We start from the raw sequence: 27,911 nt of genomic DNA on the forward strand, positions 1-27,911 counted from the left end.
CATGATGGCAGAAAGCAAAGCACACCAAGGAAACCACAGTAAAACTAAGCTGGGCCACAAGATCAAGAGAGAAAGTATCTGAAGTGATTACTGGCTGTGCTTGCCTCCCCTGTAATAAATGGCAGCTGCTGAGAGCTGCAATCTGAACGACCAGCCCACTTGAAGGATTGCAGCTCTCAGCAGCAAGCCTGGGGCAAGCAGGGCCACAGCATCTCTCCACATGGCCCCTCTCAAAAGGCCCTCCTTGGCTGCAGGCCAAGAGATGTTTTGACACACTAAGTGCCAGCACAGTCACCTGGGTCTATTTTCCAGGGCTAGTGCAGAGACCAGCTCTGGCCAGGCCCCTCCAGGTACCACTCAGCTGACACAGACTGAGCTCCTGAGCCCAGCAGGGCTCACAAGGGTCAGGCTACCAATTGTGTGCTGCTTCCCCCTCTTGCTGAGTCTTTAGGGCACAGGGCTGACCTGGGGAGGGCACTTTTTGGACCCAGGATCGTTCGGCTAGGCTGTGTTTTCCTGGCAGAAGGACCTTTGAGAAGGTGTATCAGCATATGTAAAGTGCAGGAGCAGATCTTGAGCTAGATCCATGGTTTTATGGGAAGTTAGTGGAAAGAGTAGATCCAGTGTTCAGTAAAATCTCAGCAGAGTACTGAAATGGATGTTGTTTTTAATGGCTCCATAGCTGGGGATAAGTCCCTTTTCTTTGTCAGCTTTTTTCTCTGAACACTCTCTCTGATTTGTTTCATTTGTAAGCTTTCCAGGGAAGATCTTTGGCCATGTGTTTTACAAAGGCACCTTGAACTCTAGTTGCTATGGGGACACAAAAAAGCACTTTCTTAATGGCATGTGGAATTTGAAAAATTGGCTATTTGATCATAAGCATCCATTTTTTTCCTCTGGTTTTTGCAGTACTTGAATTCATCAAGCCACAACCACAGTGCTGAGGGAGAACAGGCTCAGTGAGCTGGCTGAGCTGATGTCTCCAGACACACTGGCCAAGTGCTCTGGCCCAGAGGCAGGACAGCATGCACTTCCCACACACTCCTAAGCAAGTAAACCCCAGCCTGACTAAATACCTGGCTAAAGGCTTCTGCTTTACCTGTTCATTTCATTATTCCCATTGGCCTTAGGTGTTTAAAATCTGTGACCAGCTATTTTTCCTACAGCAAGTCATGTAACAGTCACCCTGACAGCTCCACTGAAGCCTCACAGAGACTGATCCAGAAGGTTTCTCAGAGCATACCTAATGTCCCTATAGCACAATGCACATAATTCCTGCACCCATTCCCCTTAAAAAAAACTGTCAGAATTTTGCCTTTCTTTCCCAGGATCTGGCAAAAAAAGGATAGCCCTGTCCATATTTTGGTTCCTGGGAGCAGTGCAGCTGCTGTGACTGTGCCCAGATGTGAAGCTCCAGCCTGTGGGACTCTGCACTGCAACTTGAGTCACAAATTTATTTGACTGCATTTTTATTTTAAAAACTTATATAAATGCCTGAACTTGTTGAGGAACAAAACACCCCCCTATGCCTTTTTATTTTCTCCACTGAAAAAAAAATTAAAGTCTCATACTTCAGCTATATTCTGATCAGGCAATAATGGACAAATTTCTTAAAAGTCAGCATAGTTTTTCTTAATGGAGATTGATTCTTATTAGTGGTAAACAAAATATTATTTGTCATTTGGATGTCAATTTATGTCACTGAGAGATTAACCTTTCAATATGCCTTCTGGAACAGTCTGCAAATGAAAGCAACTGTGGAATTTCACACAAGCAAAAAGCATCAGGAAAAAAAAAACAACATGCAACATTTAGAACCATACATTAATATTTTTCTGCATTGTTTTTTCTTTGCACTTCCAAAAAATCAAGGAGAAAAGGGAAAAGCCAGCCCTGTGCATTTCCATTTTCCATGTAGCCTGCTGCAGAAAGCATAATTAATTTTGATCTTTCTGAGTGAATTTGCATTTAAATTAATGTGCGTAGGCAAAGGAAGGGAAAGGGAATGAGGCTCACCTTCTATTTCATTAATAACAGCCACAGACCAGAATACAAAGAAATAAGAAAATAGGTGCTCTGACAAGCCTGGAGCTGGAAGGAACCTTCCCATGGGGGACTGTCCTTCATCAGAGCAGGGAGGTGAGGAGGAGCCGAGCAGGTGGTGCAGGGACAGCAGTGTGACCCCACGGGCAGTGGCACTGCAGAGCTGGCCCCTCGCCCTGCCCTCCCTGTGACACTCACACACTGCAGGGTGGCAGGGGCTGGCCACAGCAGCTGGGCTCTGCCCAATGGGTTTGGGCAGTCCTTGGGCCAGGGCTGCCCAGGGAGGGCTGTGTCTGTCACCCGTGCACTGTAGCAGCGCCGGGTTTGCTTCGTAGGCACAGACAGTTGGCTCTGAAATGCCAGCCCAAATTAAGAGATGAGTAATTTATGCCAAGTGAGGATCTGTATTCTGGTAGTTGTGTTTGCCTTTGAGTCTCCCATCTCCACACGTCTGGAAAGGGTAACAAAGATAATTGGTCAGGTATCAGGGACTGTGAGAATTTGAGCAGGATTCTCTTCCTAAACATAAGCTCTGTCAACGAAGCCTTCACACAAAGGGCAACACAAACCTGAGAAACTGCACATTAAGAAACACACATTTGCCAAACTCAGTATGTGTTTCAGGGCTGAAAAAGATCCTTCCTTCTCTATCTTCTTGTCCATAATTTGGCTCAGGATTTCTGAAAACGCAGCTTAATATTTGGTGGTTTATGAAATCACTTGCTGTCTATCTCAATCCATAAATGCTCAGTTGTCTCTGAGGTGTGGAGCTGCCAGCCCAGACAAGGTTTTCACTAGCAGCAAAGCAGAGCATTTAAGCACAGGTATCTGTCCACCCTTGTGGTCTCAGGAAACACAGGCAGTAAGCTATTAAGGCCTGTTTTAAAATGTTCCTTTTAAAACCTTTGCTCCCGCTCGTCCCGTGCCAGGTTCTGAGGGAACAAACAGTGCTGTGCCTTGCAGAGTCATAGATATGCTGTGCTTCAGGACACTGATAGCACAGGGCACTGCTCCCTCCCTGCACCGAGCTCTGGTGTGGCTGCTGCTGCAATCAGCACAGCTGCTGAGTGCATTTAGGTGGCAGCTCTCCATAGAGCTGCAAGAGGGACAGAGAGCAGGGAACTGGTCAGGTCAGTGTTTCAACCCAGTGCTGTTTGCACGCTGCCTGAATGCATTTCAGTGCCAGCAAAGGTTACAGCAGGACTGTGGCCCTGCTGGTTTTATGTTCCAGCATCAGAAAGTACACAATGGTCCAGCAATCACAGCTGATACAGGAAAGATGGCTCAAAAGCTCATTTGTGCCTTCCCTGCTGATGTACTGGGAAGAATCCTACCCCAGGCTCTAGCTGTTTCTTTAAAAGCATTCCACAGTCAATTAGCTAATAAAGTATGCTAATTAAGTATAATTTTCTTTCAATATTGACTGTCCAGGGGATACTGCTCTCTCCAGCCACTAAGCTGATCAGGATGCTTTCCCTTACTGACCCCCAAAGCAATGTGGATTTTGTATCTAATGGCCACACCAATGCCATCGACAATTAACTGAGCACATTTGAATTGACATGACTTCTTCCTGAGAACAAATTAACTTCTCATAAATTCATTGGTAAATTCACCACACTGAAGATTAATCCCCACTAAGAACAGGGCTAAACTGTAATTTCTCCAGGAGCAGTGAGGAAAAGGCAGCAGAGATCTGCCCTGCTCTGGCAGCAGATCAGACACTAGCACAGGAGCCAGAGGCTGTCCTGTTCCACTGTCCTTCCTGGGAGAAGCTCATTAGGGCTGGTTTAATTCCCCCATCCCACCACTTTATTTAGGTCATGGAGAGGCTTTTGTGCCTCAGAAGCACTGCTATGAAGCTTGAGGGGACCTTATCACTCTCTACAACTCCCTGAAAGGGGTGGTAGGAAGGTGGGGGTCAGGCTCTTCTCCAAGGCAGCCAGTGTCAGGATGAGAGGACATATCCTCAGGCTGAGCCTGGGGAGGTTCAGGCTGGACATCAGGAGGAATTCCTTCATGGAAGGTGTTCTAAACATTGGAATGGACTGCCCAGGAAGGTGGTGGAGTCACCATCCCTGGAGGTGTTCAAGAAACAACAGAACATGGCACTCAGTGCTGTGGTCTCGCTGACAGGGTGGTGATCAGTCAAAGGTTGGGTGCAATGATCTCAGGGGCCTTTTCCAACCCCTAAAAGTTGGTCAGCAAAGTCCTTTTCCACAGCTTTACAGACACAGCCCATAAGGGATTTTATTGTGGTGACACTGCTTGGTGAGTTTTCATTCTCATATCTGAGGGATGATGTTTCATCCCAATCTATACAGCAAACACTTTGTGGCCTTTGAACGCTTCTACTGCTTCCCCTCTGCAAATGTGACAGACACAGCTCATCCAGAGTGTTTGTGCACTCTGAACTTGCAGCCTAATGGCAGAACATAAAAAAAATATTGCCTTCCACTAGTATGTATTTAAACCAGAGCAACATACATTGTTCCAGTATAACTCACACATCATTTGTTTCAGCAGTGAGTAATTTCCAACAGCAAATATATTCAATATTCAATTGGGGACAATTTAGAAAGTGGCAAAACTCTGCACATTATTTTTACTGTGAATCATTTGTTCACCTTCTTGTCTTTGATGCATTGCTTTCATTAACTTGAAACAGTTGCAAATACCAAATTTTGTTTGAAAGATTTTGGTCATTCTTAGGGCTTCTTTCCCACCATGTACAAATAAGAAAATAAAGACAGAAATGGGCTACAAATATGAGAGAGTGCTTGTGTCTAAACAAACACAAAACAAGCCACTGTCACAGGTGAGATCTTCCCCATGAAGTTCTGAACAGCCCCCCTTGCTCTCGTGCTCACCTGACCCTACCCCTGGAATTGCAGCTGCTTGTTGCATCACAGCTCTTGGCCCCACAGAAGGGAGGAGCTGCAAAAGCACATCCAGGGAATCCATGAGGAAGAGAAGACCTGGGGAAAAGTCTGAACTTAGAAGCTGAAGCTGCTGCCTCTTCTCTAGCCTGTCTAGCAGAGATGACCCCGGAGGACTTGTCATTTATTTCTCTTGTTCTCACAGGTTTTTCAAGGAGGTAGGTTCCTCTCACTCTGGCAAGGGAGATTCACTTCCTCTCCTGCTATCCAGTGCCTGCTGGCTGTCTTTGACAAGAATTCCTGGGACACTTCATACACATCCATTCCAAGCAGCTCTTTGTAAGTGAAGCTGTTGGATCTCTCAGTAAAGCCACGTGCCAACTTAGGTGCTCAAAAGTGCAGGGACTCCTGTGAAAAACCTGATGCAGATGCAGAGCACATCTACAGCCTCAGGTGACCCTGACCCTGCCTTAATCAACAGACATCTGTCTTATCCATGGACATGAGATTCTTTTCACACTGATGATGGCCCACTGGGACTTTTAGCATCCTGAGTTCCTTGAATGAACATGAAGCCCACGAGTCTGCTGGTGAACACCAGGTTAACGCTGGAAATGAGTTTGTTCTTTGGACAAAAACCATTAATATCTGAGTTTAAATTGATGTAGGAGCAGTTTTAAACCCAAAACTACTTCGGCATCTCCTGTTGACAGTTGAGTAGACTTTAATTCCTCAAGACTGGATATTCCTGGGGCCTGGATTACTCCTATAGGGCCTCCTACTGTAATTTTTCAGCTGCACCATAGGCACTAATATAAGACACATTGTAAATAATAACAGGCAATTCTGGTAAACAAATTTGGATGTTTTTCATCTAGATCTGTCAATTAAATCTACTGTAAAATCAAGAAAAGCAAAGAATCTAGCTATGAAATTTCTTTCCTTTAATGAGGCATTTAAATAGCATCTCACATTTGTTCTCCAGTTGTTTACATAGGATGTCATTTGTGATGCATTGTTGGAGCCCTGTAAATCTCAGCTGGGAACAATATCCCAGAGAGCAGAGGGGGACAGTTCTGCTTCAAGCTACATCTCAATAGATTTTCTGCCTTTTCTTTTATTATGTTACTCATCTGAAATGATATCTGTAATCCTGCTAATGAAATGCAATAACATCAGATGCAGCAGCTGTCAAAAAAAAAAAAAAAAAACAGAGAAATAATGTGAATTTTCATTAAACTTCTTGAGTTGATCTTAACTTTTTCCATTGCTGATTTAAATATTACTGGTTTTCTGAAGGTCATCTTATTTCTATAAGGCTTTAATGAATCCTGGCTTTTGTGTTTTAGACACCTTACTCCCTCTGGTTCAATAGGTCATTAAACATATATTTAAGCCATCCTTTGTCCCAAGTCTTTCTTATGGGATCACAGCCAAAAGAGACAAAAGATCCCAAGGTGGATGAAAGGCAGATTAATTATTCTTATTTTATAGATGAGAAAATGAAGTTTAAAAGGAAGAAAGTGTCTAGCACACAACTCACCCCTGTCAATAGCATGACTCCTATTGGTCAAGCCTTAAAGACCTAAGTCTTAAACATCACATTCATTTCATTGTTAATCAAGAGACTTCAAAAGTCCCAGGGGCCTTCTGGCTTTTATGATTCTCTTTTGAAGACCAGAATGCTTTAAACATCTGCCTCTGAAAGTCCTGTTTAAAGTTCCCTGTGCCCTGCTTCTAAATCAGCTTGCTGAGCCAAACCTCTACCACAGTTTCCAAATTCAATAATAAAATATTTTTGCAACTGTGTTTGTATTTCAGAAAGCAAAACATCATGGATACTTGGTCAGATGCTTTTCAGACTGCTGCAGTATCTCTTTCTCCACAACTTATAAGGAGATTCAAGTGCTCAGCAGAGAAATGACCTGCAGGTGCCTGGTCTGGTGCTCTCTCATTGTTGGTACCTCAGCAGCCCGGCTAGAAATGTCCAAATGCAAAATCTGGGCCTTAGCAGTGTCAAGAGACATGAGTTGGGCTTGAATGGGAGGCTTAAGACCACAGCTCAGGATGCACAGTAGTGTCTGTGAAGTGCACAGAACCTTCTGGAGGGTGTATGCCATGGGCTCCATGCATTGTCTGTCCCTTTTGGAGCAATTCCAGAATCGTTTTCTCTGTAATTCCAGCACAGGATGGGGTGTGGGGTGTGTGGTGCCTGAGTATAAGGTAAACCTTCATTCACTCTGAAGATTAAAATCATGAGGTTAACTCAGTTTGGCTTTTCCTTTCTTTTAACAGCGTTAGGTCAATGATGCCATTCTCATTTCCTGGCTGTTGCAAAGGAGTGAAAAAAAATCCCAGCTTTCACAGGAGGGCTTCAATTACTTTGACAGCCAAGCCATCAATTCAGGTCACACAAATCTGTATCAGCAGACAGATTCCTGTATTTTGTACAGAGAGATTTGCACAGATATGTCACAAATAAGCTGAGAGGAGGTTGTTCTCCTGATGCTTCTCCCTGCACAGGATAGAGATTAGGCTACTGGACAGGCTGGTTTTGTGACTAAAGCCCCATCCTGAGGCAAGAATTCTGATAATGCTGCACAGGCAGGAAGGAATTTACTCATGGGTGAGATCTCTGATTGTGAGCTGGGAAGGAAGAGGGTAGCAACCAGTTTGAGTTTTGTGACAGGAGCTGTTGCTTACTTTGTGCTTAGAGCTGGGAAGCAAAAAGTAAAGAATTCAGAAGACACAAGCCTCACTGTGGCAGTACAAGAAACTCAAGGAGTTTCTAATAAACTGGGTTGTGCTGACAGGCATAGAGAAGTAAAAAGATCCTAGAATTGTCTCATTTGAGGGGTACTGAAATTCATCAGGAGCTGGCATCCTATTGATCTCTGCTGCATGACTAAGACAAAAGAAAAATAAATTATAAATATAGGATGAAATAAATACCATGTTTCCTCCTAATCTAGTAATTTCCATTTACAAAGTCAGCACAGATGAATGAGCAATTTACACAGATGAAATCTCTGTCCTTCTTGGGGCCCATTTGTAATAACTGCCCATCCCCAGCCATTCGCCTCCGTTGTGCCCTTTCTAATGGAGCTGTTATGAATGCAGAGAGGGGAGAATTTATGGAAAACAATAGCTGGATGTGACTGCCAGCCCAGTGTGCTCTGAGAATCCATACTGGGGATGTAATGCTGAGCCTCTGAGCTCTGCAATCAGACACTGCACAGCGGGATATTGTCTGTCCTTTGGAAAACTCCTTCCTATATGGATTCTGGGCTAGTGTGAGCTACTTAGGACACAATCAGGGAGGAAGGAGTTTGAGATCTGATAAAAGCTATAGACTTTGTAGCTGCCTTTCTGTCCAGGGAGTGCATCCAGCTCAAGGCAACTCATGGTGGGATCAGATCATTGCCCTCTTTCAAACATTTTGGCTTTCTCAAAGCCTGATCTCCTAATATAGGACAGAAGAAAGATCCCTCTGGAAGGCTCTGTGCCCTAGATATAACTTATTTGGGTCTCTTTGGTTTGTGAAACACATGGCTGATTGACAGGCCAAGACTATGAAGTCAACTTTGCTGAGCCATAAATAGCATAATTCAGCTTCTCTGAGTCCCCAGCAGATGTATTCATCAGGCACATGAGTCTCTCCAGGCATCAAAATTGACAGATTTCATTAACTTGCTGCAACCTGAGAATCCAGCTGTAATAGACAGTGTGGAGGAATCAGAGGAAGTGCAGGTTCTCGGCAAGACTGTGCTATCAGACAGTCCTGATTATACAGAGCCGGTAGGCAAGGACTGGCTTAGCAGTCACTGCTCTCCCTGGTACTGCTCTTAATGACTAATCCCCACAGCATCCTTCCTCACCTCTCTGAGCCTTGCAGTTTAACATCACAGCCAGCCTCCAGAAGGGAATTACGTGATGCAGTACAGCCATCCTTTCCAGCAGCAGCTCTGCATCTCGCTCTTGTGTGTCAGCACAGCTGGCAAAAACCAGTTATTTCTGGTGCCCTTGCTATTGAAATCCTGCTACTAGGTGCACCTAACTGCTCAGGTGTCATGAAAACCAGACAAGTTTTACATTCAGGGCATAAAAACCCTCAGCAGCCTTTTTAGAAAGGAGGAAAGAAAGAGGACTTCCTCCACTAAAGAATTATTTTTACTACTTCTTGTGCTTTGACCTGTGATCACAAAGCCTGCCTTGTGATTTTTAAGTAATGAGAGATTCTCCTCCTTGCTCTTCACCCTGTCAGCTCGACTTCCCCTGTTCTGTGTTTTGAAGATCTGCTTCAGGGTTCTAGGTGAATGAGGACCTGTTGATTTTAAAATGCTGCTCTCCCTGCAGCTGCTGAGCACTGCCTGAGCTGAGCACTACTGATGGGTGATGGGATCTGCAGGGCTGCCAGTTCTCCTGTGGCTTCTGGGACATGCAGGATGAGAGCAGTAGGGAAAACCTGACAGATGACTCCTAACACACTGCCCCACTCTAAGGAGGAGGCTGAAAGAGAGATTGGTCCCATCATGAAGGAGGACTTAGACTTGTTCCTTGTCCTCTCTCTAGAGAAAAGCAACAGAGAATATTTCAGCAGCATTCCAGGGAACATGGCTCCCAGGATCACTATAGAAATACCTGTAAGGAGCAGTTATAAGATGGTATAGCAGGGTTCTAAAGTTTCATATTGTTCAGAAATTATGCTGTTTATTCTTGAGTGCCATCTACTGACAATTCCTGTCTTTATGATTTGCCTTCATTGATATTGCTTATTTTACATAACTTCTATATAATTCTATAATTCTATATAACTTCTGTTAGCTTAGATGTTCCTTATTCCTTGAGCACTTGATTGCCCTCTGAGGACCAGGATACCCTTGACATGATGTTTTCAGTATCTCTTGGACTTGTCTTCTTCCTTCCACTCCTCACCAGGCTTCCTCCTTTCCCTGCCTCCTCCTTCTGCCTAGAGGGCAATTTCTGGCCTTGCTATGCTCACCCTTCTGGCTTCAAAATGTAGCTGTGCTGTCCCCCTTGAGCAGGAGGTTGCCTCTATCTGTTTGTTACAGCACTGCTGAGATCTAATTTCCCCATTTCCTTTCAGTTCTTCCTCTTCTTTCAAGAGCTTTTTCAGCAACTTTCATGCAATAACCTTGAAAATATTTAATGATCACTGACTCCACTATATTATATATTACGTCTTCTAGGAGTATTTTATTTTAGTTATGTGATACTTGAATTAGCATTATTATTACAGTTTTTCATTTTCTATCTGTAAGATTTCCTCCCCCAGCAGTCCAATACATTTTGCAAAGATAAAAATAAATTAAAGGTGAAAAGTTATTGCCAAGGACAAGAGCTCAGGAAGTTTAGCCTGCAAGATATTTCTTTCTCCATTGAAAACATAATCTATATAGATAAAGAAAATGCCAGGTAGCTAACTCATTATAAGCAACGGAGAAAATGGGTCAAGAGACTTTTTTCTTATACACTCAGTTTTTGGCTTGGTTCCATCTCTGCCAGCTAGCCAAAGGAATGAGGAAAATTCTAGTAAAGTCTCCTAATGCATGGCACAATTTTGACTGAGGCCCGTGCCTCAGACAGCTCAGCACGATGGCCAGTGACACCCTGACACTCAGCTGCCACTCAGCCTCAGGCAGAAAACCTCAAGCTGTAGAAGTGCAGACACTTCTCCACAGCAGGCTTATACTGTGGAACTCCTTCCCTGAGGAGTTTGCTGAGGTCAAAACTGTAAGTAGCTTTAAAAAGGATTAGACAGATCCGTGGTGGGCAGGTGTGATGTTTGCTATTAAGCATGACAGCCTGGCTCTAACATCTGTTCCAGAAAGCCCCTGTGGAGCTGGTGGCTGGAGGGGGCTGCAGCAGGGAATCTGCTGTTCTGGGCTGGCCCCAGTTGGTGCTGCCCATCCCTTCCATGGGCAGTGGCTACAGCAGCCAGGGCATGATTAAAAGCTGCTTCAACCTGGAAAAAGCCTTTGAATTCCCATGAAAACAGCCCTTTGTCTTAAATGGTTCTTCTCCACTGAGATCCCTGAATCTCCAGCAATAAAGCTGGGATTGCCCCCCTGAACTCAATGGCACAAAAAGCACAAGGTTAGGCCTTTCTTGGGTTCTTTCAGTAGAGACAGTTTTGCTGAAGTGAGGGCTGAGGAGTATTTCAGTATTTGTTCCTGGACTTCTAAATCCATGTTCTGCCTTTTGTATAAACACACATCCAAACTAATATTTGACTAACTTAGAAACTGCTTACCAGTAAGATGGCAAGTGTCACTTGCAACCCATTTCTTTTATTTTAATGACTAACAGCTTGTGCTGCAATTCATAATTCAGTCTCTTTCCTCCTTTCTTGAATCAGGCAGCAAAACCTGATCAGTGACAGAGATGATTCTTGTGAAATTGCTGCACAGGGGTTCCTCTCACTGAAGGGCTGACAAGATACCAGCTGAGGAGAAAGCTTAATTGCATGGGTGATCAAAGGAGAATGTATGAAGCCAGGGAGACTGTAAGGGGGTGTGCGTGGGAGAGTGTTTTAATGAGAGATTATAAGGGAACATGTGAGTCTGGCACACACAAAATGACAGAAATGAATGCATGAGCCAGTACAAAATAGCATGCTAACCAAAGTCACCCACAGATCAGCTTCAGCCCCTTCTCAGCCCTTGCCTAAGAGAACTGCATTCTATTAGCTGTCATCCCACTAACTGTACAAAGAGAAAAAAGTCAAGGTTTGATCTTTGCAACTGGGAAAGGAGAAGGGGCGGGGGGAACCTCATGAGACAACAACATCCAGGCTGAACTGGAAAAGAGAGAGATCAAAGCAATGATCTGAACTGAGAAGAAGGGACACAGGACACTGATACGGCGTGCTCCCGGGAATGGGATAAATTGACGTAAAAAAATGAGAATTTAAAAAGCATTGAAGGCACTTGCCAGCCCTTGCCTGTCTGTAACACACTGCACAGACAGAGGTTTGGTTCATGATGTATACTGTGCTTTCTTGTGTGCTTACTGTCTTACTTTATACTCAGCTCCACTTACATCACTGGGGGTACTTGAGGAGTAAGTTGCCTCTTAATATCAAAACAGGTGCCATTAAAATGGCTTATGCACAATCTCACATCATTTTAGCACAAATCCATTAAAAACCTCATTACAGTTATATTGGCATAAACCTCAGTGCCAGTGTTCTCCAACTGATTTAAACTGCATCAATATAAATCCAGTTTCAATTGATTTAAGAGATTCTAGGCAGAAGTGCACTGCATTTGACAAACTAATGGGAGGACATACTCTTATTGAAATACTAAAACTTCTGCACTCGATCTTTTCATATTCAGCAGCGTGGCTTTTGAACTTTTGCCATTTTGTATTTTACAAGCCCTTACAGGGAGGGAAAATAAGTAACTTTGGAGCAGTCGGGTTAACAGCCTTTCGCTTCATCAGCTGAACCCGTGTGCAACCACAGATGCCTTAAGCTTTAGTGTTTTATAAAATGATAAGGACACAGGAGAAGCATAATGCTTTTTCTACTTACCCTACTCTGAACTCAAGCATATTAGTGGCTGACAACCACTTTTTTTTTTTCCCCCCTGTAAAAGGCATCTAGCCTGTAGTTGAACACGCCCCTTTTTCTGTAAAAATAATGAAAGCTCAGTACCTAAGATGCCACCCACTAGACCAGGTTGCTCAGTGCACCATTCAACTTGGCCTTGAACCCTTCCAGGGAGAGGACATCCACAGCTTCTCTGGGCAGCCTGTGCCAGTGCTTTGCCACTCTCACCATAAAGAATTTCTTCTGTGTATCTAACCTAAATCCAGATGTTATTTAATCATTCTGAGCTCATGTTCTCCACTACAGCAGCTTTCTGGTCAGTTTATGGCCACCATGAAGCAGTCTATAGTTACTGAATTTTATCCAATATAACACTGGGAGAAGAAATACAGTACTGGCCTTGAAATGACACCATGCAATGTTAAAAACAAGACAAAAACTACTGCCCCTCATATGCTGGCAGTGATGAATTATGCAGTTCTCTCCTTCCAGTCTCTCCCATCTGCAACAGCTACAAGAGAACCTTAGTTCAAACAATATTCTCATTGAGCTCTGGAGCTGTCAGGCCAGTCTCAGCTTTTGTGTGAGATTCCTGAAAAATAAATTTGACAATTTCTTTGAGCAAAAGGCCTCTAACCATGTCTCCAGCCTGGTAACCATAGTACTTACATGCTTTGTGAAATTTGTGTTTCACATCAAGAACGGTAGATGCTGGAGGTACCTGGAAAAGAAAGCAAAATGTGTGCAGATTAATTCTTCTTTCTTCTTCACTTTGGGATCCCTTCTCCACCCTTCCAATAAAGAGATGCTTAGATTTTTCTGCAAGTCCTTCAGGCTAAAATGAAAAAAATCAGCAAATTTGTTTTCACAGGTTGGTATGTTATTAAGGATTGTCCAAATTTGAATTGCATATCAACTGGACCGCCTCTGCTTGGTCAATGGAGGGGTAAAATCACAAGAGTCAAGAGGGAAAGCTGCTGGTTCTGCTTGATGCAGTAATTGCCCCCTAGATCAAACCAGTGGGGAAACTTGAAGGGTTTAGCTTTAAAGTTAGGTTCAAGCACGCTGAGGTCCATGTCCTGGGGACACGAAAGGGCTCTCTGGAGGGGGCAGTAGCAAAAGTGGTAGGCTCTGTCCTTCCTGTCTGAAATGAGTTTGCTTCTGCATGCTTTTGTTCTTGTGCACTGAGGCAATTCAGGTGTCACAGTTTCAGGGGGCAGTCTGGAGGCTTTTTAGGCTCTATTTTATTACGTATATTGATTTCTTAATATACTTTGTACAAATTACCTGAGAAACACATTTAGAATTAGAATTAACTAGAGCAAACTACTCGGATTTGCCTTTTGTTTACAAGGAGAGGCAGTGGGACTCTTGAGGAAGTAGCATGTTGAGCTACTTAGTAGTGGATGGTGACAATAACCACGCAAACAAATAGAGAAGAACATAAGAAATTCTCCTAGTAGAGATCATTTAGCACCTTAACTTAGGCTGTTTTGTTGAAAAGACTGTTTGGAGAAATACTGATGCAACAAAATAAAATTGCTGACTCTAAGGCAAGAAATCAGTGCAGAAAGAAAAGTTTACTCTTAGGTAATTTGACACCCCACACAAGTGTACAGTGTGTGTGCTTTTAGTACTTATGAGTAACCCAAGTTGCTTCCAGTAATATGAACAGGCAGAGAGCTCAATACAGATTTCAGTGATCTAAAGATGTAAAATGACACCTGTGCTAAGAGGTAGTAAAATACAGATCTTTTCTACGTTTTATCTTGGGTTTAGATGAGAACACTTTATTTTCCACACTTACAGAGGGTTTCACTGGGCATTTACAGAAACTGCTGTGAATGAAACTCCACTTAAACCCTGACTTGCCTCTCTAGTGTGGCTGCTAATCAATGCCAGCTCCACCCAAATCAAGGCCTAGGGTCCTTGAAACCAAGGATTACTTTTTTTCCCTGTCCCCAACACCCATGTTGTCCCAAACCATCCTGAACTGTACTAGGCCAGGCAAGAGACATTGCCCTTGGAGACCCTTTTCTTCCTAGCTACAGGAAACAATAGAAGAAGCCATTGTATCTTTCTTAGTTTAAAAAGGAAAGAAAATATTTTATCTGAAAGAAAATATTTTATTTTACTTATTTGAGTCATGCAACACCCAGTAGAACAGCACATCTCTGTGTATTTTTCCTATCATGTGTGCAACATCTGTGGTCTTGGGGGGGGTAATGTTCTCGAGATCTCTAAAAATGTCTGAAATTGCTTTCTCACACTTTGTAGTCTCACACCTGTGAGGCCTGGAGCCCAGAATCCCCCAGACAGGTGTGCAAGCTGTTAGCTGGCAACACCTATTCAGCATACAAGCCTGCAGATCGAAATCTGTCGTGTGTCCTAGCACGGGGCAGATGTGCAGGTACTCAGGGCTGGCATTGCCAGCTGAAGGGTGGAGATGGTCTTTTCCACTTTGATGGAGGATGAGCTGGCTTTCTAAATGCAGTATAAGCCACATTGCTGCAGGGCCTGCATCCCTACACATCAGCACCTCACTGTGATGGGTTCTGGGATAGAGTAGCTAGGGCCCCCCCATGCTCTGGAGAGCTGATCAACCAGTTTAGGCAAAGAAAGCTGAAAAACTGTAAAGCTTAGCATGCTTAAAGAGCAGTGCTTGCTCAGAACAGAGCCAGGTCTCCATCTCCAGCTCTCCTGAGTATGTTTTGACTTCAGGGCAGAGCTGCCCTCAATCTGTTCAAAATGTCTAGCCAAGCCTTGTTAGCAACTCTACCTTTACATCCTTCTTCCTTTTTTTCACCCTGAGACAATCAGAGATTTCTCCCCCTCAAATCCTGCTATGGCAGCAATGGGGTTCACATCACCTAACTTCAGCTATTTAAAAAATGAATCCATGCTCATGTTTTAGGTTCACCAGTGGAGCCACGCACGTGCCTCAGGTGTTGACAAGATACCAAGAGCTTGCAGTGTCCTGCTGCAGCCCAGGAGCGGGTGAGTGTGCCCCTGGGGGGGGATGAGCAGCACCACACAGCACTCACAGCTAGTAGGGCCATGCCCTGTACATCCCTGAACGAGGCAGAGCTCATTAGCAGGACACTGCTGTGCCTGGCCACATCCAAGCTGCTTTAGGCCAGAGCTGGGTTAAGCCCAGCCAGCCCCTGGGCAGAGATATGCTGGGCTGGCGAGTCACGGTCTGGCAGTTCTGCTCAGCTCCGCGCAGGCTGCGGGCACCCTGGGAAGGCATGGGGCTCACATCCAGCCAGCAGGGCAGCAGGACACTTGTTTTATATGAGCCAGCTGCCTTCCAGAAGGACCCTTCCACTCGAGACAAGCTACACAGGTCACCAGCTGAAGGATAACACAAATACTTTCCCCTTCAGAATGGGCTGTGACACAGAAGAATCGCAGTGTCCTTTCCCAGGCAGAATAATGAGGTTATAGCCACAAAAGAATGAAATACATGTTTTTATGATCTTGATAATTCTGTGTCCTTTTCTAAAGACCTCATAAAACAACCAGTGAAGTTGTAGTTTCCAGTATTGATCAAGGAGAAGATGGATGCTGAGACCAGCTTACTAATAAGAGTGTCCTCTTCGTAGACCATTAATTATCTTTTGTTCTCTTCATTGTACATCAATACAAGGTAAGGAATTGTAAGGACTGGGAAAGCATCTGCTCTTATTGCCCTTTGTGCTAACTGAATAAAACCCCCTGGAATATTTCACTGCAATTATTAGTCTTACTCTCATTCTTTTGAATTATGTCTGAAAGTGTTATAACCCTTTCTTTCCTCTATTTCAGCACTTTACAAATATGCAAAGGCAAAGCAGTGAGAGACCACCCTTAGTTTGTTTAAAGCAGGATGGATTTCGGCTCTTATTCGGTATGTATCTTCTACAATCTGATGGTCAAGCCCCCTTTTCCCTACAACTTCTTCACTTGTAGTCTAACACCTGATTTAAAGTGTAGTCAGCTTTCCAGTAAGTGGCTATCATGTGTAAGGTTCAAGACTACTTTCTTTTGAAAAAAATGTTATGAATAAATGCATATTTTACAGCCGTGGATTGCAGTCATTACACTTTTCATTCAGAAAAAGATTATTTCAAAATGTCAAATCCTGATTTTCCTGTACTTTTGCAGCCAGAAAACTTTTCCATTTGAAGCAAATGGAAGTAAACTTTTCATTTACAGGGATTCAAGAATTAAAGGACCTTCTGGGTCATCCATACCAGTTCTATTCTTCCTTCAGACACCAATGCACAAAGCACCACATTTCTTATTAAGATTCAAAATACTATATTAGTATTTTATACTAGGACTGAAGGAAGAGCCCTAAGTGGAAGATATTAAGGGAACTTAACGCTGCCTTTTGTGAGTGCAAGGTAATCAGATAGTTATCCACTTTCATACCTCTTTCACATTTTTAAGTCAAGGAATTTTGCCAAATCTGGTGATCTGTACGTAATTGCATCACACAGTTCTTGCACTATTGTGGGGGTCAGAGGCCAGCAGAATATCAATAGGAATTTGAATAATAGAATTTCAGCAAATAAGTAATCTTTCATTCAACATTTCTCTCTGAATACCTTTTTCTCTTTGTGACATGTCAGTGCCACTGCACTGCTGAGTTGCCTACTTTGTAACAAGCATTTTCCGTAATTGCAGGAATTCAGAAATTCTGCCACTCCAGTTGCTCATTAACCACTGCCCCATCTTCAGCCACAGTAAATTTGTTCAAAAGGGTGACATCAGTTTATTGCAGCTGAGGATCTGGCTGCAAGACAGCTAACCAGCTAACCAGCTAATGGAAAGCCAGGTAATTTCCAAATTCAGCACTCGACAAATACTTCATCATTACTGCTTTTGCACCCTGTCCTTGCTTTGGGACTATGCTGTAGTATAAAAAACCAGCAGCATTCCACAGAAAGTTAATTAGAAAAACACCTGTTCTAGCTGATGTCTGTGTTATGTGAATTTGACCTCTAGATCAGATTGATTCTTATTGTCAGTTTTCACAATCAGAATTAAAAACTGGGCACTGTTTTCCTTTAACCTTTCCCAGAGTGTCCCACACAGCTCTCTTGGGGAACCAGTGTGCTGGTCATGCCCAGAGAGATATAAATAAATGAGCTCACCATGGAAATGACATAGAGGTACCTGCATATAGACAAGTGCTGTCAGCAGCCACACAAAGGCTTTATCTAGAACCCAGTATTTTCCTCAGCAGGCTGCAGTCAGGTGGCTACCAAACAGCTGGCTCTGGCCTCAGCCCAGCCCTGCCAGAAGCAGGAGATATTCCGAATTACGGCTTGGGCTGAGGCGCTTTCCAGCACACGGACGTCAGCAGAGGCTGTCTCACTGAGCAATCTTCCAGATTATTTATTATCTGGTCACATGAACCTTGGCATATGAGATAATCTGACTGACTAATATTTCCAGTGATTATGGGCCAAATTAGCTAAGAATACACAGAGCCACATGCTTGCTGCGTGCAGTCATGGCAATTTACACCAGCCAAGTTTGTCTCTAAAGATGATGAATTGTTTTTGTGCTGCTAGCTGGGTATTTCTATTTTTAAAAAAATAATAATTAAAAAACCCAAAAAAACTCTCTCTTTGCAAGAAATTGCCTGAAAGAGTGTCAGGCACCAAAAAGAGCTTTTTCTCTCTCTGCTAAAGATGAAAGTGGAAGTAAAGAGAATGTGATTCATTAGCAGAGAGAAGGTGTGCAGAATTCAGCATGCACACCTATTTCTGAGCAAATCTGACAAGACTGGTACATCCCCATGCCCTATGACCTTTTATTAAGGGGAGCTGAGTAAGGTTCCTGTTCACCTCAGCAGCTGAACAGCAGAACCTGTCAGGAAGCCTCTGTCACAGCCCTTTTCTACCAGGGAAATAGAATTTTTCTGGCACAACCCTGGATGTGTAAATTTGTGTTGACTTCAAATGTTAAAAATTGAATAGAAATTTATTAAAAAATCTGCTTCTGGCACATGCTGGAAAAATGGCTCTTTTTTTTGTGCTATATTCATTACTTTTTATTTTTCATCTGTATCAAACTTTCATTATTTCTGCATTATTTTATGACACATCTATCATGATAGTGCAAATAATATAACACATGGCTCTCATGTCATTGAAAATAATCCAATAGGAAATAATATGCAAATAAATGCACTATTAAGTTGTAAAATAAATTGAACTTGAAATATTTATTGTGTCATAACAGATTGAAATATTTCAAAACTAATTTGTAATGTAATCTTTCCCAAATTCTACCTCATCAAAAATTCAAGACTCATTTTTTTCCACTGTCATTTTCAAAGAAAACAACATTTGGGATATGCACTTAAAAACAAAATCATTGACAAAAATAAAGTGATATCAACCGCAAATAATAAAATAAACTTTTTTAAAATTATAATATTTTAATAGAAATAAATATAGTGATGTTCTATTGAACAAAGTATAAATCATAAAGAATAATAAGCAGTAATTTTGACCCATACTTCTCAGGAATAAAGTGAGGCTTAGGGTGGTGTTTATGTTTTTTGTTGGGATTTTGATTGCCAGTTCTAGCACACATAAAGCATAGGGCTGAGATGTGGAGCCTCTGAATTTGTCTTCCCTTTTCTATCAAATAGCTGTATAGATTTTTGTTTGCTTTTTATAGCTACACTGCTAAAATTAAAAATCAAGACGTGCACCCAAGAAACTCAACCAATATTTATCACAAAATGGTCACAATCTATCTGGGGGACTGCATGAAGTAAAAAAAAAAAAAAAGCCAAAAGATCAACCAATTCAAAAGAAAATTCACAGAAGAATATATTTTGGCAAAACAAGTGATTCTTTGGGTAGGAAGGGTAATAAAGCAGGTCCATGGAGGGGAGTTGGAAGCTGAGAAGCAGCAGAAAGGGGTGGGAAGTGAGGGTGATATATGAGAACAACCAGGCAGCATCAGGTCTGTTAGAAATCCAAGTACTTTTCATTATTCAATACCAAGTGCTTGCTGTACTTCTGATAGAGGTCCTCTGATTGCCACAATTTGTTCTTTTGAAGCACAAGAAATGTAGCTGCTAAGGAAGAAAAGCTCACATTTTAAGGAACTTTTTAAATTCCAAAATTGCTTAAACACAGGCAGATGCAATAACAGCATTAACATGTACTGCTGGGTATTTACAGGTCCATGACTGCATGGCTCAGATGTTCTGTGAAGAATCACACACTGGATTTCAGAAAGAACCTGAAGCATGTTCTGATGGAGCAATAAGTCATTTGCAGGGCTATTTTAATGCTAATAATGCCTATAAGAGATGCCATTATGCACCTAACTTTCCATCATGGGCTGTGCTGTTAACTATTAGACTAATAAAACACCTACTGCTCCCCATGGTTTTGTATTGCTCCAGTACCTTTATAATTTGCAATAATCTCTGAATTATCTCTGATGCAATAAGGCAAATGTGTGGCTGGGGTAAAATGTCATAACTTTGGTGGGAAAGAGGACATTTCCACACTGGCTGGGAATCTGTTTCCACAGATGCAATTTTGGCAATATTTACTGCTCTGGTGGCGTAGCTGGCTTTTGCTGCTGGCCAGAATGTTCAGGAAGAGTTGGAGCACCACCAGTGTCTCACAAATTCACTCTTGTTTTTGCTCAGCTTTGAATGCAACATTAATTTTTTTGAATATTTATTATATTTGCTTTTTTATTTCTTCCCCCAGGCTTAGACTTTTTTATCTAAAATAAGAGATGTATAAAATCTGTCATTTAAAGGCACTTCTAAGCTTTGATTGGTATCAGCTGAAGCATTAGTCATCTGTTGCAGCTTCTGTAATTCTTTAAATTATCCCTTTGCAAATGCTAAATGCCCTAAAGTTACCAGCTTCTCCCCTCCCCAGTCTCTCTCTTCTAGAAAAATCAAAGGCCATTTCTCCAGGTATTCCATTTAAAAAGCCATCTCACAGCAAGCAAAAAGTAATATGTATAGTTGCCTCTTTTCATCTGAAGCCATCCATAGCTATATTGACATTAAAATCCTGTGAATTTCTAGCAGAGCAGGAAGCAATAAGTGTCATGCATTGCCACAACAGAATTTGAATATGTTTACCTACTTTACCAAGTATAAGTAATAACTGAGGAAGAAAATACTACTGTCATCACTTCCAGCACTGTGGGCTGGGCAGAAGATTCAATGCTTACAGGCATAAAAAGACAGATATTTTAAAATTGTATTTTTTCTCAGTGCCCCCCAGCAGGGGCCAGATCCCCGTTGTCCTGGATGCTGAGAAAACATACAGGGAGAGACACAAGACACCATGAAATCCTCCTTCCAAATGGAAGTAAAAAAAGAGGATTTCCACAGCAAAGAGCCTACATCCAGCTGCTTTTGTGTCCCTTCAGCCATTTCGCTGTGGGAATTGCTGCTAGGTGGGACTCAGCATCCATGTCTCACTACGGGAGCCCCCTGCTTTGACACAGCTGATTCAGCCCCTTGTGGCATCTCTGGCATCAGAGGTGGCACACCATCAATGATAGATTGCTTGAATGAGAAAAATGATGATAAAATCCTCAGCATGGAACGAGACTGCTGTGGATGGATGGTCACAGGTTCTGCTTGTTCTCCAAAGAGAAAAATATACAGCCCTCTGAAGTGAAATATTAGAAGTGAAAGATTTAAGGGGGGGGGGAAATACTTAAAATGGCCATGAAAGTATTAATCTCTTTCCTGGGAAAGGACTTCTTTACTTTGCTTGCCTAGAATGAGGCTAATGGGAAGAACCTGACATTAGAGGCAATGTTCTGAGTTCCTTTGCAGAGTTTCATTGCCTGCTTTAATGACTGCACTCGCTCACCTAAAATGAATGTGGTATGTCTAACCTCCAAGCCATGATGTGAGAAGTTATTTTTATTTGCTAGAGCTGACTGTGCAAAAGAGATGACTGTTCTCCTCGGCTGTTCCCTTTCTGTGACAGAGCAGCAACCCACAGGCAAGAGTAAGAGATTTCTGATACCAGAGGCAGCATTTCTGCATGCAAATGGCTTTGCTGACAAGCCAGTGGAAATTCATTGTATTGCTAAGCCATAGCATGCAGGTACAAACACACTGCTGCTTCAGGTGCTTTCCAAACAAACAAACAAACAAAACAGAAACAAACAAACAAAAAGCTTATAACTCCTTCAGAGAAAAACAGGCCTTTCAGAGCAATCAGAATAAGCCCTAATTCATCTTTGGCAAAAGATGCAGTGATAGACACACTGTAATATTTAACTGCAAGAAGTGTTGAGTATGCACAAGTGACTGGGTTGATGCATAGACTGGTGTGCAAGGGCGTTTTAATTCCCTAAAAATAACAATATTCCCATGACATTCATTGTAGGCATTGCACAGCAAACAATGCCTACAACTCACAAACATACAGCTAGAAGTTCCTCCAGTGGGTACTGTGAGCCATAAATGTTCACTTATCACTAACTGGGTTTTACAAAGACATTTCAGAGGCACTGGGTGGAGGATGGAGAGCTGGCTTAAGGAACAGTAGGAAAGCAACCTCCATTATCTTTGCAACACATCAAGGAAAGAGGCTCCTCCTGCACATCTGAAGAAGCAAGATCTCTTCTGCAGGCCTTGGGAAGTGTTCTGAAAAGGCCACTGCACAGTGGCCAAAACCTGAGTTTGCACCTCTGTTTACAGCTTAACTTGCAAAATTGTACAGCACAAAACTACTGAGCTCTGAGGCTTTTGATGGGAAAAAAGCTTTCTCTGCTGGTTTCCCCAGAGGTGATTTGTTCTGTAAAAACTGTACTGTGTAACATTTCCTGCCTTAAAAGCAACTCATGCAAAGTTAATTACATTGCACTATGTTTGTGGGAAAATACATTTTACTACAAGTTAATTTGAAGAAAAAAATATTATACAATGAATGCTATAAAAGAAACAGTTATGAGTTGCTTTAACAGCATTGGTAAATCAAATCACTGCACATCAATAACTTTAAAACCAACCTACATCAGGTTTTTGGAACAATGTGTGAGGGAAACAGTTTTTGAGTAGCCATGTATTTTTCATAAGTTGTGGGTGGCAAAAAAATGTGGGTTATTTGTTAAAAAGTACAAAAAGGAATTGTTTTCTTTGATTTATAAGACTTGATGATTTTTGCGTGTTCTGCTGTTTTCTGTGGTTTTTTGGAAGCAACACAGAAGCCAAAATCTTCACTTTATGATGCTATTTAGTTAATATGTGTTACAAGAAATCTTTAATTACATGCTTTCCTCTTTACACAGAGATAGGAATTTCATTCATACAAATTAATAAATTGTGAGGAAAAAAGGGACTTTCGATTATCTAGGCTTACCTGCTTTTTTTACACTGGCCAAAGAAGAGATTTATTCCTTGCTAAATACTTCTTTCACTCATTGAGCAAGAAACATGTATGATTCATGTTTCAGCTACAGAATATCTTCACACAAATGCAGTATTGCTGTGCATGTTAAAGAGCTGGACATGTCCCACAAGACACTCAGCTCTTACTTACCATCCCTTGGCTGTAGAAATATGGGCCAAAGTTCTTGGCTAAATTTTCCTAATTGTGGCTTTCAGGCACCAGCCCTTGTAAGGCCTTTGACTGCTTGGCTAAGAACCTTGCTGCTCAGAAATATCCTCTCCTGGGGAGCAGTGGAAAAAAGAAGGAAAACCCAGGATGCTGTCCTGCAAACTGGCCCAGATGCCTGGACTCTTGTCCTGCCATGGGCAGTGTGTGGAGCAGCAAGCTGTCTGTACACCTCCTCAAAACTTCAGTGCCTTGTCCCAGGACACCTCCTCTGAGCAATTATGTACTGCTTTTAAGGAGAGTTGTAGCCTAAGTCTAAATAACTTTCCCTACTTGGAGATTTCCCCTAGTTTGGGGACATTTTGTAGAATAACTGGGAGAAAAAAAAACCCTGAAGCTGGTTTGTGACTCCTCCCCATCCTCCAAAATCAGAAGCCTCTTCTCCATGGCACATCACCTCAAGAGCAAATCTGGGGGAAAAAATCTCACACTGCTATTATTTCTCCTCTAAATTCTTTAAGTAACTCACTGGAAAAGCTCCTGTGCACCAAACTACTAGGATAATGTCATAGCCATAGCAGAGAAAGTCCCCAGAGCAGGTTGACAATATTAAGTAAAAGAAATTGTACTCCTATAAAGAATTTCATGTTCACAGCGTGCATGTGCAAAATAAACTGCCACTGTTGCTGACTCATGTGAATTTAGGTTTTGCAATATTAGGTAATTTTCCTCCAAACCCTGCTCCTGCAGGAGGTGACTATGGGACAAAAATATCTGGGATTTTTCTCTTCTTCTGATTCCTTTCAGTATTTTTTCTGTCTTTCCTGGTTGTGGAAAAACCTGCAATATGATGTGAGTGTGTTTTAAAGGCTTTAAAAAATATATGTATTTATTCTGTTCCTTGAAGTTAAAGACAACCAAGAACTTATAATAACCATTTAATGGACTTGACTGATCCTTCTTAAAAGTGTAAGATAGGTAAGAAAACTCAAGGAAATAATGCTATTTTTCCTTTTTTAAATGGAAAATTAATTCCGAGAATTAAATGTGCTGGATTCAAAACTTTTGGATTGATGCCAACTGATTTCTCAAGATGACACAGCCAAACACACCTTTAATAAATTCCTGATACTGCATTGAGGACAGGAAAATATTTCTTGCTAAATGCCAGAACTAGTTAAATGTACGATAATTTTGGAGACTTTACAGAGCTCCCACTAACCTGAATGGGATTCCCAGGCACATGCAAGGATCTCAGAGAAACTCAACCTCTTGGAAGAAGCTCCACAGAGCATTAAGCATTGAATCACTCTGCCTGAGTTTCTGTTGGGTGGAGAAAGAAAGGGTTCTTCTCTCTGCCATTATAATACAATTTTTCCCTTCAGATTTACTAATCTGGGAATATTATAAATGCATTTGCTCTAAATCATACTATTCTGAGCCACTAGCAATATGCAGTAAGAGTCTAAATAAGTGCATTTTAACATCTATGGTTTCTATTATCGCCTATTCTGGCAAGCAGTAATTACATGCAAACCCAAGAAATTAAGTTAATCATAGCTATCTCACAAACAGGAAACAGGCATTAGAAGTGTCCTGTTGGGCCTGTACCAGTTATATTTAATTAAACAGAAAATTATGCATGATCCAGTGCACCAGTCTCTTGCTTGCTCTAACGACCAACTGAAATTAAGTTCACCAATACTAACAAGCTCATGGAAGCAAGGGACTCAACTTCTGTCACTTCAGGGTTGACTTAGGGATTATCACAGCAAATAAAGGGACTTGAACAGCCAGGTGAATGAGCATTCAGAAACCAAATTCTTTAGGCAGCCTTGGAAATCTCAGCCTTGCACTGTGCTTGTACCAATTCCTTGATACTGTGCCAAAAATATTTTTTTTAAAAAGTCCATACTGCTGGCCATGTAAACTGAACATATATTTCTGTTTCTGAGCAGAGACTTGCAGCTGTTATTGCTACCCTGTGTGTATTTTACCTCTGAATAAAGAGCACTTAGCAATCACCACTCATGTCTCTCTTTTCACCGCTACAGGGGCAGAGCCCATGGTTTGGAGGAGGTGTTGAAAATCTTCAGGGTCAGGAAAACTCAGAATAAAGATTAAAACACAGCTCTGGTATCATCCCAGCAGCGTGGAAGGATCTCTGAAACGTGCATGGCTCTCTGCCTAATGCTGTTTCTGTACCCTACTACTTCTGTACTGTACTACTATACTACCCGTATTTTAATGACATTTTAGGACAGCCCAAGAAAAGAAACAGATTTTTCTTTCTTTTGATCAAAACCTAATTCTAAATGTATGTAGATAAACTAACAACAGTGTAAATATCACTCAATAAAGTAATGTGAACGCTACCATCAGAATTGTTATTCATAGTGATCCTATTTGTTTGACCATTTTGTGCGTGTTCCCTCTTTGGCTCGAGTAACAAAAAAGAGCAGAAAATATTTTGCCCCATTAAGAATTAACAAATGAGACATTGTCCTTTAACTAGGGACACAAATTGCAAAAACACCCTTTAAATTACCAAGAACACTGGAAATCTGGTAGTATTCCACCCTGCATATCTCAAAGGCATGAAATTAAACATTTGAAGCAAACTTATCAACCTGTTCCAGCTGTTGCCAATGAGGATAAGGGAATTTTTTTTCTAGAAAAACAGTAAGTCCCAAAACTCTACTAATTTACTGAAAATTCCATAGGCTAAATAGATTAGGATCCCCATTTTCATGGCATGAAAGAGACCAACCCTTTCACCGAGGGACAATGAATCACAAAAACTGTGATGAAAATATTTATGAAGCATTTTTACTTGTTATTTGTGAGTTCATGAACTTCTGTCCTACCCAGTCCTCTCATACTATTTATGTAATTTGGCTGTAGTTTATATTTTACTCACATTATTAAAACAAACAAACCAAACAAAAATTCAAAACACCTCTTTGAGCTAAGACTTTTTGTTTAAAACTTTTTTTTTTTTTTTTAATTGCCAGGTCCAATCTAATAAGCAGGGCACAGCTGAGTACATTTAGGTACCAGCAAGTACTCATAGCATTGCAGAGATGGTAGGCTTTACAAATGTATTAAAAATGAGTATCCTTTCTGAAACAAATGTTTAAGTATCATGCTCTGGAATAGACACTGTGATCTAAGTGTCAAGAGTCAGCCTAAGGACGGAACTTGGAGCCCACAGAGCTGCCAAGAGTTCTAAAACAAACCAGTGCAGGATTATGTGTAAAAATCCTGGAGAAGACCAGCCCAGGGTTGTGACTCACAAGGAATTCCTAGTGTCTCCCAGAGAAAGGAGTGAAAGCACTTCCCCTACAGAATAAGACCACAGCCCACGGAAAGCAGAGTCCCTGAACTGGCGCCGTGTGAGCCAGGCACAGCCCCGGCGTGCTGGGATAACACACTCACCTTGTCCACAATGCAGATCTGCTTCTTGCTCTGCACATCAACAATCTCTACTTCAAAGTAGGTGATTTTTGAATGTTTGAGCGCTGGTGATGGTTTGATTTGGCCAGCAGAGAGCACCAGCTGAGACAGGTTGAAGAAAGAGCGTGAGTCATTGTGAGACATGGGCAGAGCTCCTCCATCGGCTGCGAGGTCCCGGCTGTGCTCGGGAGCGCTGGGACTCTGCCTCTTGAGCATGCTGAGCCCCGGCAGCAGCGATCGTCATAGCAGCAGGGGACACTTCCAGAGGGAAATGTTTCCTCCCCGCTGCAGTTAAATACAGCCACAGACCCACCAGACACAAAAGGTCAAGTGGCATTCCATGTGAAGTGTGCTGTCTTATTTAGCAGGGGTGAAAACAATGGCTCTGTAATCCGTGTCTATATTTAATCTGCTAGCGTGATGTCCTGTGTTGGTGCTGCTGCTGCTGCTTTCTTATCTTCTTTTTTTCATTTTATTTAAAACAGCGTTTGAAACAAGACATCCTGAAATTCCCTATTAGCAGGTATCAGATCTTGAAATTCCAGAGCCCCAGAGGAGCAACCAGAAATGAATGTAGTAAATTCCACTGTTACCTACTGAGGCAGATGTTTAAAATATCCACGGACACACACATGTATAGGTATAAATGTCACCTATTCTAGAATAATCATGATCAGATGCCAGCTATTCTTAGAAATATCTACTAACAAAATAGCATGAGTTCATCAGCAAAATGTAGGGGATACTTGCAAATATCTGCTTAGATTTAGCACTGTGGATTTTCTGGTATTTAGTGGGGTAGAGCTTTCCTCACAGTTCTGCCAGGGAAAATCAACTGAAGGAATGGAAATTACAACCTTACAGGCATTCATTCAGGGCTTGGATCATTTCACTATTTTCTTATTCTTTCCTGACAATTTTTACAATGCAAGTCTGCAACAAAACAAAAGCAGCTTTAATGGTAAGAATAAAGACTACATAAAACAACAATTTTTCTCTGAAGCAGCTTCCCCAAGCCTTGTTTAAACTTCATTTCTCCATGTATGGCTTTTTAATAGGATTTAACAGAACTAGCAGCACTTTTCCATCCTGAAATTCTCCCCAAATTTCCCTGAGCTGCCTAGGATTACAGTGTTAGAAGGGCACCATGAGTTTCTGCAGACAGCTCTTTCCACAGAGTAAATTCTGAATACATTTCTCCATGGTAAAATCTCAGGAAAACTAAAATCACTATTAGAAAAATCATATGGGTTTGTTACACTGAGGAAATTATTTATGTGGAAAAAGCTTCCACAAGCTAAAAGTCACCACACGATTAATATCCACTCTGGGGATGCAGGGTGGAAACAGAACAGCTCTCTTTTCTCTGATTCTGGAGAAAATGTAGTGGTTCTT

The 27,911-nt window shown here is 41.9% G+C and overlaps 1 protein-coding gene and 1 long non-coding RNA gene across 3 annotated transcripts in view; one reads left to right on the forward strand and one right to left on the reverse strand.

Moving 5' to 3' along the window:
- Positions 1–17,301, forward strand: part of LOC132326184 (uncharacterized) — a 39,065-nt gene extending 21,764 nt beyond the window's left edge. Inside the window, exons 2-5 of one of the 2 annotated variants that reach the window (XR_009486163.1) lie at positions 15,413–15,495; positions 16,006–16,147; positions 16,306–16,387; positions 17,170–17,301. This is a non-coding gene — a long non-coding RNA (uncharacterized LOC132326184). Of the gene's footprint in view, positions 1–15,412; positions 15,496–16,005; positions 16,148–16,305; positions 16,485–17,169 lie in introns of both variants that reach the window. The other variant, XR_009486162.1, reaches the window with a different exon arrangement.
- TECRL (trans-2,3-enoyl-CoA reductase like) overlaps positions 1–26,749 on the reverse strand; it is a 59,446-nt gene extending 32,697 nt beyond the window's left edge. Inside the window, exons 1-2 of the mRNA XM_059844076.1 lie at positions 26,499–26,749; positions 13,168–13,219 (exon numbers count right to left, since the gene is read on the reverse strand). Of these exons, the coding sequence (XP_059700059.1) occupies positions 13,168–13,219; positions 26,499–26,732 (286 nt within the window). The 5' untranslated portion in view covers positions 26,733–26,749. The remainder of the gene's footprint in view (positions 1–13,167; positions 13,220–26,498) is intronic.
- Between the last annotated feature and the right edge of the window lie 1,162 nt (positions 26,750–27,911).

Source organism: Haemorhous mexicanus, chromosome 4, assembly GCF_027477595.1.
Source record: "Haemorhous mexicanus isolate bHaeMex1 chromosome 4, bHaeMex1.pri, whole genome shotgun sequence".
In the NCBI taxonomy this organism is placed as follows: Eukaryota; Metazoa; Chordata; class Aves; order Passeriformes; family Fringillidae; genus Haemorhous; species Haemorhous mexicanus.